This window comes from Hyperolius riggenbachi, chromosome 2, assembly GCF_040937935.1.
Source record: "Hyperolius riggenbachi isolate aHypRig1 chromosome 2, aHypRig1.pri, whole genome shotgun sequence".
Classification (NCBI taxonomy): domain Eukaryota; kingdom Metazoa; phylum Chordata; class Amphibia; order Anura; family Hyperoliidae; genus Hyperolius; species Hyperolius riggenbachi.
Window position 1 is genome coordinate 235297093 of NC_090647.1, and position 17910 is coordinate 235315002.

General features: G+C 42.5%; 1 protein-coding gene across 12 annotated transcripts in view; it reads right to left on the reverse strand.

The window, feature by feature from the left end:
- The window catches only part of DMD (dystrophin), a 3066377-nt gene that overhangs the window by 2388645 nt on the left and 659822 nt on the right, over window positions 1–17910 (reverse strand). For all 12 annotated transcript variants that reach the window (XM_068268325.1, XM_068268327.1, XM_068268324.1 and 9 more), the window contains exon 3: window positions 8644–8736. In XM_068268325.1, the coding sequence (XP_068124426.1) occupies window positions 8644–8736 (93 nt within the window). The remainder of the gene's footprint in view (window positions 1–8643; window positions 8737–17910) is intronic.

Genomic DNA, 17910 nt, shown 5'->3' on the forward strand with positions numbered 1-17910 from the left:
CTGGAGCTCTGCCCACTGGTGCAGATAAATCACTAACACCCCCCCCCCCCTCCCTTTCTTTGCCTGTAGTGTATGCAGGGTGTGTAATATAGTCCAGTTTCTGGAGCTCTGCTCACCATGGCAGATAAATCACTAACTCCCCCTCCCTCTCTTTGTCTGTAGTGTATGCTGGGTGTGTAATATAGTCCAGTTTCTGGAGCTCTGCTCACCATGGCAGTTAAATCACTAACTCCCTCTCCCTCTCTTTGCCTGTAGTGTATGCTGGGTGTGTAATATAGTCCAGTTTCTGGAGCTCTGCTCACCATGGCAGATAAATCACTAACTCCCCCTCCCTCTCTTTGCCTGTAGTGTATGCTGGGTGTGTAATATAGTCCAGTTTCTGGAGCTCTGCTCACCATGGCAGATAAATCACTAACTCCCCCTCCCTCTCTTTGCTTGTAGTGTATGCTGGGTGTGTAATATAGTCCAGTTTCTGGAGCTCTGCTCACCATGGCAGATAAATCACTAACTCCCCCTCCCTCTCTTTGCCTGTAGTGTATGCTGGGTGTGTAATATAGTCCAGTTTCTGGAGCTCTGCTCACCATGGCAGATAAATCACTAACTCCCCCTCCCTCTCTTTGCCTGTAGTGTATGCTGGGTGTGTAATATAGTCCAGTTTATGGAGCTCTGCTCACCATGGCAGATAAATCACTAACTCCCCATCCCTCTCTTTGCCTGTAGTGTATGCTGGGTGTGTAATATAGTCCAGTTTCTGGAGCTCTGCTCACCATGGCAGATAAATCACTAACTCCCCCTCCCTCTCTTTGCTTGTAGTGTATGCTGGGTGTGTAATATAGTCCAGTTTCTGGAGCTCTGCTCACCATGGCAGATAAATCACTAACTCCCCCTCCCTCTCTTTGCCTGTAGTGTGTGCTGGGTGTGTAATATAGTCCAGTTTCTGGAGCTCTGCTCACCATGGCAGATAAATCACTAACTCCCCCTCCCTCTCTTTGCCTTTAGTGTATGCTGGGTGTGTAATATAGTCCAGTTTCTGGAGCTCTGCTCACCATGGCAGATAAATCTCTAACTCCCCATCCCTCTCTTTGCCTGTAGTGTATGCTGGGTGTGTAATATAGTCCAGTTTATGGAGCTCTGCTCCCCATGGCAGATAAATCATTCAGGCATGGGGTTTGTTTGCAGGCACTGTCATGTCTCCCACTGTGCAACACTTATAACTGAGACTCTACTGTAGCCGTTATGCCTGGTATGCACAATGAGATTTTCTGGCAGATTTACTGCCAGATCGATTATTTCCATCATGTCCGACTTGATTTCCGAACGATTTTCTGTTTACTTCTGTGGAAAATTGATCAGAAATCAGATCAGACATGCAGGAAACAATTGATCTAGCAGTAAATCTGCCAGAAAATCTCATTGTGTGTACCAGGCATTAAAGTTGCTCTGCAGGGCTAACAATCTAGTGATGATGGACACGTTCGACCAAGAGACACATTTTCCTCTAATTTAATCTAATTAAAGAGCGATCTGTCGGCTGTCCATACACCGCAGGCCAATACCTGATCAAATTCTGCATTCAATCTCTCAGAAATTGTCCTCAATGCTGTGCCTGCTGCCTCACCACTGTGTAATGTATAAATGTGCGTGTTTGTATGCATTCATACATTACCTGTCCTGTGTCGCAATATATCAAAAGGCAACCATGCACAGGCAAACTGAGTATTCACTGAGGGAGTGCATCAAACCAGAAGAATTGATTGTAGATCCAGCAAGTAGAAGAAGAGGGCTGTGCACATCCCTTGATAAAACATCACTTTTATTTAAATTCTACCAATTAAAAGGCATACTTTACATATTCCATGAAGCATAGAGAGAGGTACAAGGCTGGTGGGGAGGTCGACAGCTGTTTCGCGCCGTCACATACTGTGGCGCATCATCAGGACAACCACCCCTCAGAAGGTCACCCCTTAAATAGACTCCTACCCTTGTATGAGGAGCAGCCGCCAGGCACTGGACAGAATCGCGCCATCCATCATTGGAACGCACGCCGAGTGTGTACTGGAGGTGATGGTTACGGCGACTTCCGCCTGGTGGAGCGCACCGATCCGGAAGACGCGACAGCGTCATATCCGGCAGACGCTACACCAGGCGCATGCGTACTAAGGATGCGTCCGCGTCACAAAAAGTACGCCTGTCGACACAGTTGAAGCGCATGAAGTATAGCGCATACGTCCAGAGAGACGCCTTGTGGAGCAAATCGGTATGCCATCAAGAAAATAGCCACAAGAGAGCAGCGTGGCTACATTAAGGCGTAAAATGTCCAGATAGAAATGTCGCTGCCATCTAGTGGTCATATCTGTTAGGGCCACTCTAATTTAATGATGGAAACGACATATAACATGGCAATTGCTCCTCCCTATCCCCCATTATAAATAAAACATTTTTTTAAAATTCAAATTTTCAATTGTGGATTTTAAACTGGCTACACCCACCATGAAGTGTCAGTCCAGGTCCATCAAAGTGGGGGGGAGAAAAAGGGAAACCAATTCATGGCAGAAATCTACAAATAATAAATATACATCTGTGCAAATAGTATACTCACCACCCCACAGAGATGGACTATCCAACTGAGATCCAGTAGCTGAGGGCAGAAAAGGTATAGATTTATAAAGGGGTGACCACTGTACAAATGAGGTACAATAAAAAACATTAAAATATAAACACCTATATCAGATAAACACTGCTAAATCATTCTTTTCATTCAATCCTAAAGGTCCCACCGCATCAAAGTATGATATCCAAAAGCTTTCCCTTTGTAGGAGTTTTCGATGCCAGTCCCCGCCCCTCCCGTCTCGTCTAACCTGTTCCAGCCCCAAAAACCTTAATTTAGTCACATCACTATTGTGAGCTGCTCGAAAATGTTCTATTACTCTGGGGCACCCCACCCCGCTATGGACCGACCGGCAGTGGGCCTGGTAGCGATCTTTGAGCATATTTGTAGTCTCCCCAACGTAAATACGCTGGCAAGGACACAATAACGCATAGACCAGACCTCTAGTTCTGCAGTTGATGAACTGTTTGATCCTGCACGTCCGTCCAAAGCGGGTAAAGGTGCTACCCAGTTCCAAAAAATTACAACATGAGCACCTCTGACATTTAAAATTACCCGTTGGGCGATTAGAACCTAACCAGGTTTGAGACTGTGGGCTGATAAACTCACTATGTGTCAATCTATCTTTCAAGTTAGGAACCCGCTTATATGAGACACAGGGGCGGGACATACTCTTTGAGCAAAGTGCCTTGTCCTGTTGAATGATCCACCAGTTCTTATCTATTGCCCGTTTTATCTGGTGAAACATTGGTGAATAAGAAAAATGCATAAAAAACCTATCCTGGACACATTTGCGATTCCTTTCTTTTTTATGTAGTAACAGTGAGGCTCTATCCTTAGAAGCTGCCCGAGAAAATGCTTGCTGGATTACATTTGACTTATATCCTCTGTCTAATAATTTGGTCTTGAGGTCCTCAGACTGTACCAGGAAGGTCTCCCATGTGCTAGCATTCCTCCGCAACCGGAGGAACTGCCCATAGGGGACCCCCCTGATCGTAGAGGAAGAATGGTAGCTGGTAGCACTAAGAAGTGTATTGACTGCTGTGGGTTTTCTATGAGTTTTGGTTATTAGCATCCCTCCCTGTGCCTGTATATCCAAATCCAAAAACTGCAATTGTTGATCTCCCCAAGTATATGTGAAGGCCATGTTGACTACATTGGAATTCAAGTATTCCATAAACTCCTCAAATTCCCCTAATTGTCCCTCCCACACTATAAGGATATCATCTATATAGCGGGTCCAGAGTTTAATCCGCTCCAGGAACCCATTCCTCGATGAATAGATGTAATCAGCCTCTCAGCGGCCCATAAAGAGGCCGGCATAGGTCGTGGCCACAGGGCCAGTGGTACCATCAGGAGGTCGGCACGGCAATGGGGAGCCCTGTGGCCCCGACCTATGCCGGCCTCTTTATGGGCCGCTGGGAGGCTGATTACATCTATTCATCGAGGAATGGGTTCCTGGAGCGGATTAAACTCTGGACCCGCTATATAGATGATATCCTTATAGTGTGGGAGGGACAATTAGGGGAATTTGAGGAGTTTATGGAATACTTGAATTCCAATGTAGTCAACATGGCCTTCACATATACTTGGGGAGATCAACAATTGCAGTTTTTGGATTTGGATATACAGGCACAGGGAGGGATGCTAATAACCAAAACTCATAGAAAACCCACAGCAGTCAATACACTTCTTAGTGCTACCAGCTACCATCCTTCCTCTACGATCAGGGGGGTCCCCTATGGGCAGTTCCTCCGGTTGCGGAGGAATGCTAGCACATGGGAGACCTTCCTGGTACAGTCTGAGGACCTCAAGACCAAATTATTAGACAGAGGATATAAGTCAAATGTAATCCAGCAAGCATTTTCTCGGGCAGCTTCTAAGGATAGAGCCTCACTGTTACTACATAAAAAAGAAAGGAATCGCAAATGTGTCCAGGATAGGTTTTTTTATGCATTTTTCTTATTCACCAATGTTTTACCAGATAAAACGGGCAATAGATAAGAACTGGTGGATCATTCAACAGGACAAGGCACTTTGCTCAAAGAGTATGTCCCGCCCCTGTGTCTCATATAAGCGGGTTCCTAACTTGAAAGATAGATTGACACATAGTGAGTTTATCAGCCCACAGTCTCAAACCTGGTTAGGTTCTAATCGCCCAACGGGTAATTTTAAATGTCAGAGGTGCTCATGTTGTAGTTTTTTGGAACTGGGTAGCACCTTTACCCGCTTTGGACGGACGTGCAGGATCAAACAGTTCATCAACTGCAGAACTAGAGGTCTGGTCTATGCGTTATTGTGTCCTTGCCAGCGTATTTACGTTGGGGAGACTACAAATATGCTCAAAGATCGCTACCAGGCCCACTGCCGGTCGGTCCATAGCGGGGTGGGGTGCCCCAGAGTAATAGAACATTTTCGAGCAGCTCACAATAGTGATGTGACTAAATTAAGGTTTTTGGGGCTGGAACAGGTTAGACGAGACGGGAGGGGCGGGGACTGGCATCGAAAACTCCTACAAAGGGAAAGCTTTTGGATATCATACTTTGATGCGGTGGGACCTTTAGGATTGAATGAAAAGAATAATTTAGCAGTGTTTATCTGATATAGGTGTTTATATTTTAATGTTTTTTATTGTACCTCATTTGTACAGTGGTCACCCCTTTATAAATCTATACCTTTTCTGCCCTCAGCTACTGGATCTCAGTTGGATAGTCCATCTCTGTGGGGTGGTGAGTATACTATTTGCACAGATGTATATTTATTATTTGTAGATTTCTGCCATGAATTGGTTTCCCTTTTTCTCCCCCCCCACTTTGATGGACCTGGACTGACACTTCATGGTGGGTGTAGCCAGTTTAAAATCCACAATTGAAAATTTGAATTTTAAAAAAATGTTTTATTTATAATGGGGGATAGGGAGGAGCAATTGCCATGTTATATGTCGTTTCCATCATTAAATTAGAGTGGCCCTAACAGATATGACCACTAGATGGCAGCGACATTTCTATCTGGACATTTTACGCCTTAATGTAGCCACGCTGCTCTCTTGTGGCTATTTTCTTGATGGCATACTGATTTGCTCTACAAGGCGTCTCTCTGGACGTATGCGCTATACTTCATGCGCTTCAAATGTGTCGACAGGCGTACTTTTTGTGACGCGGACGCATCCTTAGTACGCATGCGCCTGGTGTAGCGTCTGCCGGATATGACGCTGTCGCGTCTTCCGGATCTGTGCGCTCCACCAGGCGGAAGTCGCCGTAACCATCACCTCCAGTACACACTCGGCGTGCGTTCCAATGATGGATGGCGCGATTCTGTCCAGTGCCTGGCGGCTGCTCCTCATACAAGGGTAGGAGTCTATTTAAGGGGTGACCTTCTGAGGGGTGGTTGTCCTGATGATGCGCCACAGTATGTGACGGCGCGAAACAGCTGTCGACCTCCCCACCAGCCTTGTACCTCTCTCTATGCTTCATGGAATATGTAAAGTATGCCTTTTAATTGGTAGAATTTAAATAAAAGTGATGTTTTATCAAGGGATGTGCACAGCCCTCTTCTTCTACTTGCTGGACCTGTCCTGTGTCGCAGTGCCCGTCCATCTTCTGAATCCACCACTCTTCCATATCCGCATACACGCTGCCGGCATGTATGGGGCTAACGGAAGAGCTGTGGATTGAGAAGATGGGTGGGCACTGCGACACAGAGCAAGTAATGTATACATGCACACATTTCAGTGAGGAGTTTCTTGGGCAAGTCTCCTTAACACTGCTACTGCCTACTGAGTGCGCTCTAGTGGCTGCCTCGCAAGCGCTTTGAGTCTGACAGGAGAAAGGCGCTATACAAATACTGCCATTATAATACATACATATTTATACATTAGGGGGGACAGTGTCTGTGTTTCATCACCCGTCTGGATATCACTCGCTGTTACTGAAGAGCACTCGATTAAGCAAATTGGCCCTACATTTTGCAGCATGTCAGACCAATATATAAATGCAACCAATTTCAATCTGATATTGGGCATGCACTAGGCAGCACCGATTTTCATCCAATTCTGATTATAATAATCAAATTGCATAGTCGATTGGCCACCAAGTTGCCTGATGTATGGCTACCCTTACTGTCCCTTCCTCAGTCTTAGGACAATTTCTATACCAGGTGATCTACTAATGATTTTGTGTTGTGAGGGGAAAGTAAAGCACTTAGAGGAAACCTAATACAAAACCTTCTTGGCAAGAATTGGGTCTTGTAGTTGGTCACCAAGTTTGCACACAGTTCCATGAGATTTTGACCCACTCCTCTTCGCAGAAACTTTCTAAATCCTTTACGTTTCTTGGTTGCTGTTGGAAAACTTGAAGCTTCAGCTCCCTTAAAACTGTCTTATATTAGGTTTCCTTAATGTATTTAAAAGAAAAGTCCTGCTGTGGCTTGTGCATGTCACTGCATTTGCACGACTGAGAATTCATTAACCTTTGAGGAACTCTCATTATGGTCAGATATGATTAAGATGAGGTTTGCAACCTTTTGTCACCTAATAGCAGACAATTTTAAATGAATACTGTCAGTTCTGAAGGCTTATTTATGTTCTACAATGATATCCATCACACACACACAAAAATAAATCAAGTCTGGGGTCTTGCAAATTTCAGACATCAGGTAATTTATTTTTGGTGTTTGAAAGCAACTAGAAGCATCCTATAAGAAACATCCCAGCACTGGAGCATCTGTCTCAGAGCATCTCAATAGTTGGCTAACAAAAAGAAAAAAAAATAAGGTGGGTACTTCAAAAGAACTTTGAGAGCAATTTACTAAAACACGGGATAGCAAATTGTTATCTTTTGGTTAGTGCTACCACAATGGCCTAAGCAGCAGGCAACCAGCAGCAGTAGTTGGTATAAAGGAGACATGCTCAGCTACAACTGCAGCTATGGACAGCTACATCAAAATGAATAGAGTAACAGTGCACACCAGCCATTAAACCAGCCATTAAACTGCTCAGAGAGCAAGCTGCTTGCATGTTAATCAAATAAATTGGCAGCAGCAGTGCAATAAGATAGCTGACAATGCTATTATTTCTAACACTGAGCACATGGGTTTTATCACTCTAAGGGCCTGGACACAATATATGCACTTTTCTGAGCGCTTTCAGGTCATCGGAGCTTTCTGAATGCTTTTGAAAAAATTGCTCCCATTCACTTGCATTAAATTCGTGGTAAAATCATGTAAAAATCACCACATTTGCATAAATCACAAACGTAAAAAATTTTACGCAATCGCGGCTATTTTTATGTGATTTTACAGAGATTTTTATGCAAGTGAATGGAAGCAATTTTGTAAAAGTGCTCAGAAAGAGCTGATGACCTGAAAGCGCTCAGAAAAGTGCTATAGTGTGCCTGAGCCGTAAAGCCTCATACACATGCCTGATTAGGCTTAGGCAGCTGATAAGGACTGTCTCAGCCGATAAATCAGGCATGTGTACAGCACCCGACAACCCCCAATACCGAACCCATGAGCGAACTGCCAGACAGATCTACTCTACCCGTCGCACCCCCCCCCCCCTTGCACAGCAACACAACGCATCGTCGGCTACACAGCTGTCACACGTGTGCTGCCCAGCGATGTCACCAAAGGGGATAAGCTCCTGATCCCTAATGGGCAAAATCAGTTGGGTATGTGTTTAAGCCATTATTGAGCAATTTCCCTACTTATTATGAGATGAAGTAAACACCAGAAAGTTATGCATGCAGTTAACCTACTCTTTTTAGCAAAGAAACAGCCTAGCTAGCTAACTGGCACTCATTTCTTAGATAATTTCATGTTAAAATACAATACATTCTGCGGGAGAACTTTTCAGAATTGATATTTGCATAATGACAGTCAGTTAGTTACCTACACTGTTTAGGCTACATAGCGGAATGGTTAGTTTCACGATATACACTCTACTTCAGGGTCCACAAAAAACACACCATAAAAGCATAATTATAATTGAGTACCTCAGAATGCATTCAAATCTAATAATTTAAAACATAGCAACCTACCAGCTTTTGACCAGTAAGACCTTCAAGAAGATCCAAAAGTCTTCGTCCATCTTGAAGGTCACTGAAAAGATCTTCAATTGGAGGTTTCCCAAACTGAAAAAAAATTACAAATGTTTATCAATGGTACTGTATAACAACATCACATCCATAGTTTTAACATATTGCCATGTCATTAATAATTATATCTCATGATTCCTTTTCTGTTTATGTGCAAAAATAAAAAAAATACTGAAAATCCATAAGTGAATGAATGCATTAATGTACCATAAGGCATTATTGTATTGTATGTATAACAAAACAAAAATGGACTTTCATAGGGTGGCATTCCCCCCCCCCCCCCCCCCCCCCCCCCCCCCCCCAAGAACAGTTTATAGGTATTTTAATGAGAAAAAAAAGGGGAAAAAATGAAATAAATACATTATTTCTCCGTTTTTACCAATTTCGGTTTAAAAATAAACTACTACTACTACTACTGTAGTTAAAAACCATGAAAAACAAGTGTGCCTCCTTAAAACAAAGTATTTGCAATTATTCAGGATGGAGTGAGCTCTGAGAAGTCTCCCAGTGCATCACTGCTGAATATGCAAATACAGGGACAAATCCAATGTTGTCCCAGTAAGCTAAACACACCTCCAGAGCTGCTGGAATGCAATGATGTATCTGCTTGTTAAATATACAATAATCCAACATGCATACTGACTGTTTCGGATTGGTTGATCCTCATCAATGCATAGCATGGATTAATGTTGCTCTATGTGGTAGGACTTAACACACTCAGAGTTACAGATTACTGAGCAAGCTCATGGTGAACCAGCACTCCTAGGCATGTGTAAGGGGCTACAATGGAACAAACAGCCTAGGAAGGAGGAGTTCTGGCATGGAGTAATGTGGCTCTATAAGGTAGAACTTAAAACACCCTGAGTTACAGAGTACCCAGCAAGTTCATAGTGAACCAGAACTCCTAGGCTTTTTGGTCCATTGTGGCCCCTTGCACACTCCTAGGGGTTCTGGTTCGCCATGAGCTAGCTGGGCAATCTGTAACTCTGGGTGTTTCAAGTGTTACCCCATAGAGCCACATTAATCCATGGCATGCACTGATGAGGATCAACCAATCTGAATCAGTCTGTATGCATGTTGGATTATTGTGGCTCTATTTTTAACAAGCTGACATTGCATTCCAGTGGATCTGGAGGTGTGTTCAGTTTACAGGGACAACAATGGATGATATGCATATTCAGCAGTGATGCACTGGGAGACGTTTCCGTGCTCACTCCAACCTGAATAATTGCAAATACGTTTTGTTTTAAGAAGGCACATTTTTGTTTTTCATAGCATTCTAGTAAGAGGGTTTTTTGGTTCATTGTAGCCCCTTATACACTCCTAGGATTTCAGGTTCACCGTGAGCTTGTGAGGTACTCTGTTACTCTAGATAAAAACCACAAATGTTATTTGTCCATTAATTCCATTTATCACTAATCGTAAATTATGTTCCTATCAGAATTTATGGTGATGATATTTGATTCTGAAGTAAAGGTGGGTTTTTGCAGCAGTGTATACTTTTCACTTTGTACTGAGAAGTTAAAAGTGTTTTAAATGTTAAAAATTAGGGAGAAAATTAATCTAATTTGCTTAGGGAACACAGATTCCCTTTCACCAATTAGTGCTGCAGCCGAAGGGCATACTCGATTGTGCACAGCTGTGCATCAGCTACAATATGTATATCTACATCCTTGTGGCTTGCCTGTGATCAAAGAGGACATAGATATACTGTAGCTGAAGCTAAAGAGGACCATGAGCAGTAGTGTAACAATAGATCCTGCTGCCAATGCTGTGGCGGGGAGGTCTGGCAGCTGGGGAGGGGGCCCGGGGGAGGTGCTGGGGCAGTCTCATACTGTAAAATAACAATGCAGTATGTGCAGTAGAAGCCCGGAAGACTTATACATTACCTGCTCTGGCGGTCGTGACTCTTCCATATCCTGGTTAGTTTCTAAGTGCCATAGAGCCAGCCAATCAAAACGCGTCTTCAAACCCCACATGGTGATTGACTGGCTGCACTGCACTTTCTAACTAATCAGGAAGTGAAGCAGACATGACTGCCAAAGCAGGTAATGTATAAGGCTTCCATTGCACTGGGGGGCACTGACAAATCGCTGCAGGGAACCCCGGTCAGCTATACTTACTCCCTGGACAATGGGTGAAATATCTGTGAGTGACAGAGCCTGTAATGCAAGACTCTGTGTCTGTGCTACTAGGATCGGTGGGTGGTAGGCTCATCCACTTGCTTATAAATCAATAGATGTCAGTAACTTCCCACCAGCTGGCTGAAGTGTTCCGAAGCTCTGTGGCCCCTGCCACTTGTGTTTCAATGGCCTGTCCCCAGCTCAGCAGCCACCAATTAGGCTGTGGTTGAAAGGCTGGGGGCAGACCAAGGCAATGCAATTGGAGATGGCCAAAGAGCTTCAAACGCATAGAGAAGAAAACACCATAGCAGTTTTGCAGAGGGAAGGGGGGTGTGGGGGGGTGGAGCTTCAGAGGTCTAATAATTTACTTCATTCCAAGTTCTCAATATTAGCAGCATAAGACAGTCACATCCCATCATCACTGACATAGATCCCATGACATGCATATGGGGACAACTGGGTTATACAGTGAAAAGATTACACTGTGAAAGAACATGACTACTTTACTAGTTCCGATTGAACATTCGGTGGTTACTATGAACCAATTGGTTTAATACATAAAATGAACACATTTGTACAGCTAAAAATGTTAAAGAGAAATTTCCTAAATGTGTAACTATAACTCTGTAAATGATCTGTAAAATAAGTGAAGAGATTTTCTATATAACAAGAGCATGCTCTGTATACTAACAAAAGAGGGTCTTCTAAAAAAAAAAAGGCAAGCAAGTCATATCACCAGGGCCAGATTTACCATAAGGCATGTAGGCACGTGCCTACAGGCGCCTGATGATGTAAAGGTGACTCACTCTCCTCCTTGAGCACCTCCCTCCTGCCTTGCCTATGCAGAGTCCTCTCAGAATTTTACTGATGAGGACTACCTTCAGACAGGGGCACCTCTAGCTACCTAATGTTTTGGGGCACCGTTAGCTACTTAAAATTGAGGGTACTACTGGCTACTTCATACTAGTGGGCACCTCTAGCTACCTAGGACAGGCAAGAGAAGTAAGGAAGAAGTAACAACTGGGACAGCCAGCACACTCGCAGTCCAGTTCGGCTTGAGTTTGCAGATTAATGGAAGTCTAAGGTACCAGGACATCTGTGCCTATAGACTCCTGTGAGGTAAATCTGGGCCTGCATATCACATAATGCAAACTTTAAAAACATAACTTCTGCCCCACGGAATGTAATATTTATCATTTTAATGATACAGATCCTTTAGGAAGAGAATTTAATTTTTCACTTTCATATCGTGAGAAGATTGCCTCTGGATTTATAGCTGCTAAAAACAGATTAACAAGTCTTATGGGGAACAATGCAATGAAATTCTATAATGAAAATGCTTAGTCCATATTCCTATGATAACCCTTGTCTCATGTGTTCTTTTAAAAACAATGGGGATTTATTGTCAAAAGAGTGAAAAACAACATTGGTGACTGAACAAAACTAAGCATTTTGCCAACTTGTTTAAAAATGACGTTTGTCCTGCACAGTAAAAATATACTGTTGAAAAACAAGGATGGGTCCTCAAGCTATAGTTTTACTACATAAAGCCCCAGGCCACGGTGACAGTCAATGGTACTCTTGCCATTGACTACATTGCCTTTACGTTTATGGATGAAGATTCACTTGGAAGATTTTCCAACTTGTAACTTGAAATAAACATTTTTACAACCTGTTGAAGGCTCACATACCTAATATAAGGTAATTTAAGAGGGTAGTGCACAAAATGTTGCCATCTTAAAAGCAATATAATGACCAGTTTAGCAAATGGTGTATTTATTTACTTAGAAGTGTATGGAGTAAATACTTTACAAAACAAACAGGACTCCAGAGAAAGATCTTGTCCTTCCTACACCCAAGTTTTTCATTGCTAAACAAACACGATACATTACTAATTCTGTTACAACACACTCTATTTTCCAAAATATACTCTAAATGAAATTCCGCCATGCATTTTTGACCTACACTTTCCTGGATCTAATGGTATGCATTTTTACATCCAGAATTGAGAAAATTATTATGATCTATTACACCTCCTCAGCACTGTTAAACAGCAAGACCCTGTTCAATTCTTGCAAGCTTTCAAAGACTTTCAGTTTTGAAATCAATTGTTATGTACTTGACCCATTGCCTGTGGAATTTTTCTGTGTGTGAATCTATTCTCTCCACTCAGCATGTGATTGTTAAGGCAAAAAACTTGGCTTTGCTGATGTTTTGTAAGTTAGCAGAAAAGCGCCGAATTCCCTGGCATAGATTGAGTGGCCATACATCACAAAATTCAGCTTGCTGAACCTGCTAAAAGATCATGGCTTATAATGGAACTGACAGTCAGGTATCACAGCCTAAGTAACAGCGTATTGCCAACTTAAGTTTCTAAAAGGCAGATAAACTTGCTAGTAAACAGCAACCATCATAGGCAACAATGTATCAGATGACAACCTCCATAATGTACACTATTTAATTCTGGCTAATATGTACTGTATACTGGTTATGATGTGTATAAACATAACACCAGCAAGTATGCCAACTAATTTATCTTTTTTTTTTATTATTATTATAAATAAATTTTACATACCTTTGCTTGGAGTTTTTACTTGTGTGCATTGAAAAGAAGGTGTGAAAGGGGTGCCTAACCTGGAGTGTAAATATACGTGAACTGCTCCTGCAACCGCAAGAGGGCCCAGAGCTGTGGTAGAGCCCCAACTTCTAACTTTCCCTCCATCAACCTCTAGATAATGTAGTTTAGTAGCTACACTTGTTATGGATGTAATGATCATGATGGTCACACATTTTATGACCCTTTTAAGATGGGAAAATCAAGGGTTGTGAACATTGGTGGGGATCCTGTCAAAGTTTTGTTGGGGGAGCCCATGACTTTTTCCCTTAAAGAGACTCTGTAACAACATTTTCAACCTTATTTCTTCTACCCTATAAGTTCCTATACCTGTTCTAATGTGCTCTGGCTTACTGCAGCCTTTTCTAGTTGCACTGTCTCTGTAATATATCTAATCTCCTATATCTAATCTTCCTTTGTCAAAGTTTGTCTAGGCAGAGAGGAACACACTGCCTTTTGCTGTGATAGGGAGAAGTTATGCACACCTCCTCCACTCCCCCTGCAGGCTCTGTGTGTGTGCTTTGTTTATTAGTCACAGACAGCTCTCTTCTCACAGCCAGTGCGTCTGTGACCTTGTGAACAGCTGTGAGTGCAGAAAGATCAGTTCAAAGCCCAGACAAGCAGCTAAGGCAACAAGTGGGAGAAACATTACAGCAGTCAAGTCACTTTTAAAAGGAGCCTCTGCAAACAGGCACCTGCTCTGATGATGTATTTCCTGTTTGGCGGCCATCTTCATTCTTTACAAAAACAATGAATAAAACTGTGATTTTTATCACCAAGAAAGCAGCAAGAGCAGTGAAAATGTCACAGAGGGGGCTAGGAGAAGACAACAAACAGGCTGGTACTTTTATTTATGTAAGATTTTCACAGTACAGATTCTCTTTAAGCCTGAACTAAAGAAACATGCCAAGAACACACAGATTATAAAATAGTATAACTCTACTTACATAGTGTTGATTGTAAGTAGACTAAGCAACTGCTGTATATGCTCTGGTCTACACTTTATTGAGGACCACAACCTATTGGTTAGGTAGTTGTTTGGTCACTGTTTGTTAGTGCAGGCTCATGGTGTGGGTCTTCTTAGACAACACAGACCAGGATCATCATAAATAAAGGTATTTTAAGGCTGCTTTCACAGTGGGATATTCCAGGCGCACGTTAGAGCAGCCTGTAACGCAGCCCAACTCACAGTAATGAAAAATCAATGGGCTGTTCACAGTGCCCACATTGCGTTACAGTGTAACGCTGGACGTTCAAAGAAAGTGCAGTATGCTGTGCGTTATATGTGGTTTTAGCTGCGTTAGACTGTTTGCACATGCTCAGTAAGGGGAGAGTCCGCTTTTGTTCCTAGCCACATGGCTAATTAATATTCACTGCACTGTAGTGTTGTCCAGATCATGAACGATTCGGATTTTTGATTCGGATCTTTTTTGTGAGTCGAATAATCCGGATCATCACAATGAAGGATTCGGTTCACAGTGGATGTCTGGAAGAAACAGGAACTGCAGCTTCTGTGCACAAGCACAATGTTCCTGCTGCATCTCTCCCTTCCCCATTAGCACCATCAATGTGCCTTCATTCTCCTGCACCTCTCACTCTGCTGCACCCCTGCTTCCTGCTTCCCTTGTAAAATGATTCAAATATTCGGTTCAGAGATCCGGATCTTTTCAATGATCCGATTCGAATCATCCGAATCATTGAAAAGATCCGGACCTCCCAGGATAGCACCAAGAGCCTCATAACGTGGCTCAATCTGACGTCCAACTTCAACACCACCATGCGTTGCATTAGGGGCACGTTATACGACCTTAACATCACCTAAAATGCAACGTCTTGGTGTGAAAGAGGCCTAAAAGAGACATCAGAATGTGGACATTACAAATACAGGTGGGGTAATAGTGTCTCAGCAGAGCAGATTAACTGCCTCTGTGGGTTTCCACAAAACATGCATTGTTGCTGGGCCTTGAGGAAAGGGTTGGGGAACATTGATCTAATCCATTACTATATGCCTCTTCCCAAACCGTGTTGCTCATTTGAGTGCAGTTTCCACTATTATACCAATCATTTCTAAAGCTATAGATTTTTTTTTGAAACTATATAGTGTTTTAACATAGCTTTCTGTATTTCTTAGCTTTTAATTAGAAAATAGTGATAATGAAAAAGAGAGGCAATAAACTGCAATGGCTAACCATATTTACAGAATACAATATACTCTGTAGTTAAATTAAACTAGTTGGATGGAAAAAGAATGTTGAAATGTTAGAAATGAGTGTGTATGGATTCAGGCCATTTAATCAAATGGAGGACAGGTTTTTCTCCATATTCTCAGCTGTCACCACTGTCCATTTCAGCCCAGCTAGGCTATTATATAAGTAATGGCTTGATGTAGCTTACATATATAAGGACAGATGGTGCAGTAGGTATGAAGCAACTTTCCAGAATCATGATGGCGAGAATGAACATTTATCAATTACTATATTTACAAGTATTTGTATTTAACCCAAACATTAAAAAATATATATTTAGCAATCAGATTAGGTGAGCCTACAACTTTATTCAAATAAACATGAAACTATTTTGGTGGTGCTCAATATAATAAAACACTTAAAAACAGTTTAAGAAGGTGAGGCAGTGTTGGACTTACCTCTCCTGGAGAAAAAGGCCAGCAGGCCTGGAACTATACATTTTATTGAGCACTATAATGGACTGGCCTATTATAAGATAATTTATACTTCCAGTTAGTTATACTGGCCTTTAGCTTTTAAACAGTTTTTAAATGTTTTATTATACCAGGAACCTCCAAAATAGTTTCTTGTTTATTGTGTTACAGCACAGTTGGAGGTGTGCTTTTTTAATTTTGCCTCTGTGAAAAAAACGTAGGAGTGCAACAATCCAGTTTCTCCACTGCAGTAGCTGGAAAACCCGAGTGGGGGGAAGGCACGTCGCTGCAGGCTCTGTTGGTGGTTGCAATTCTTAAAACACACCTTTGTGAGTATACAATCAAATAATTGTTTGTAGTCCAATTGCCCAGACATGCCACACCATTTGACTTCAGATTTTCTTTCTGTTTGCCATGTATTCCTTGTACCTGGACATACTGGCAAATTACATCTCTCAGTTATACTTGCTATAAAGATATTTATTCATTATTTATTAGTACAATATCACCTATATACAACCTAGCTATGTACAGATCTTCTATTGATGCTACTAGAGATGGCCGGAACGGTTCGCCGGCGAACGGTTCAAGGCGAACTTTGGGTGGTTCGCGATCGAATGCGAACGCAAACTTACCTGGAAGTTCGGTTCGCCCCCATAGTGCACCATTAGGGTCAACTTTGACCCTCTACATCACAGTCAGCAGGCCCATTGTAGCCAATCAGGCTACACTATCTCCTGGAGTCACCCCACCCCAATGGCAGGCAGCGCTGGCCATTATAGTCATTTGTGTCCCTGTAGTAATTAGTGAAGGGAAAGCTGCTGGCAGACTCTCACAGGGAAAGATTAGTTAGGCTCTTGTAAGCTTCTTAGCTTGCTCCTGGCTGATACTTATTCCTAAAATAGCACCCCACAACAGCTCTTTTGAGAGCTAATCTTGTTCTTGTTGTTGGTTTTTTTTTCCTGCACCTTCCTCCCTTCCTCCCTCCTCCTCATTCTGTCTTGTCTTCCAGGGATTTGTAGGATGTCAAAAGCCAGCTTACATACATTGTCCGGGAATCAAACCCAGGTCAACTGCTTTGAAGGCAGCTATGCTCACCACTATACCACCAACACTACATGCTGAAGCCAGCCTAGCGTGTACCATTGTGATATACCCAAGAGAAAAATGAGCATGCTTAGGGATTTGTAGGATGTCAAAAGCAACCTCACATACATTGGCCAGGAATCAAACCCAGGTCAACTGCTTTGAAGGCAGCTATGCTCACCACTATACCACCAACACTACATGCTGAAGCCAGCCTAGCATGTTTGTAAGCTGGCTTTTGACATCCTACAAATCCCTGGAAGACAAGAAAAGGAGGAGGAAGGGAGGAAACATACTCCATGATTGATGTATATACATGCAGGATGTGTGAAAGCACTTTAGACCTGCAATTTAGCATTTAGTGTGATTTCTGCACTTAAAACGCTGCTTTGCATAAAATCCAGATTTTTCCCTAGGACTTTTGGCATGTATTGCATTCCGCCATGTCCCCCTCCAGGTGTTAGACCCCTTGAAACATCTTTTCCATCACTTTTGTGATGTTCACCTCCCAATTGAAGTCTATTGCGGTTCTGGAAAGTTTGCGCAAACCGAACTTTTGCGGAAGTTCGCGAACCGAAAATCGGAGGTTCGGGCCATCTCTAGTTGCTACCAAACAACCATGGCAACCTAACATGAGCAGTCTCAGATTATTGATTTTTACTATCATATTCAGAATTATATTCAGAATTAACACATTTTCTAGTTTTTAGTTGAGACAACATTCTGTT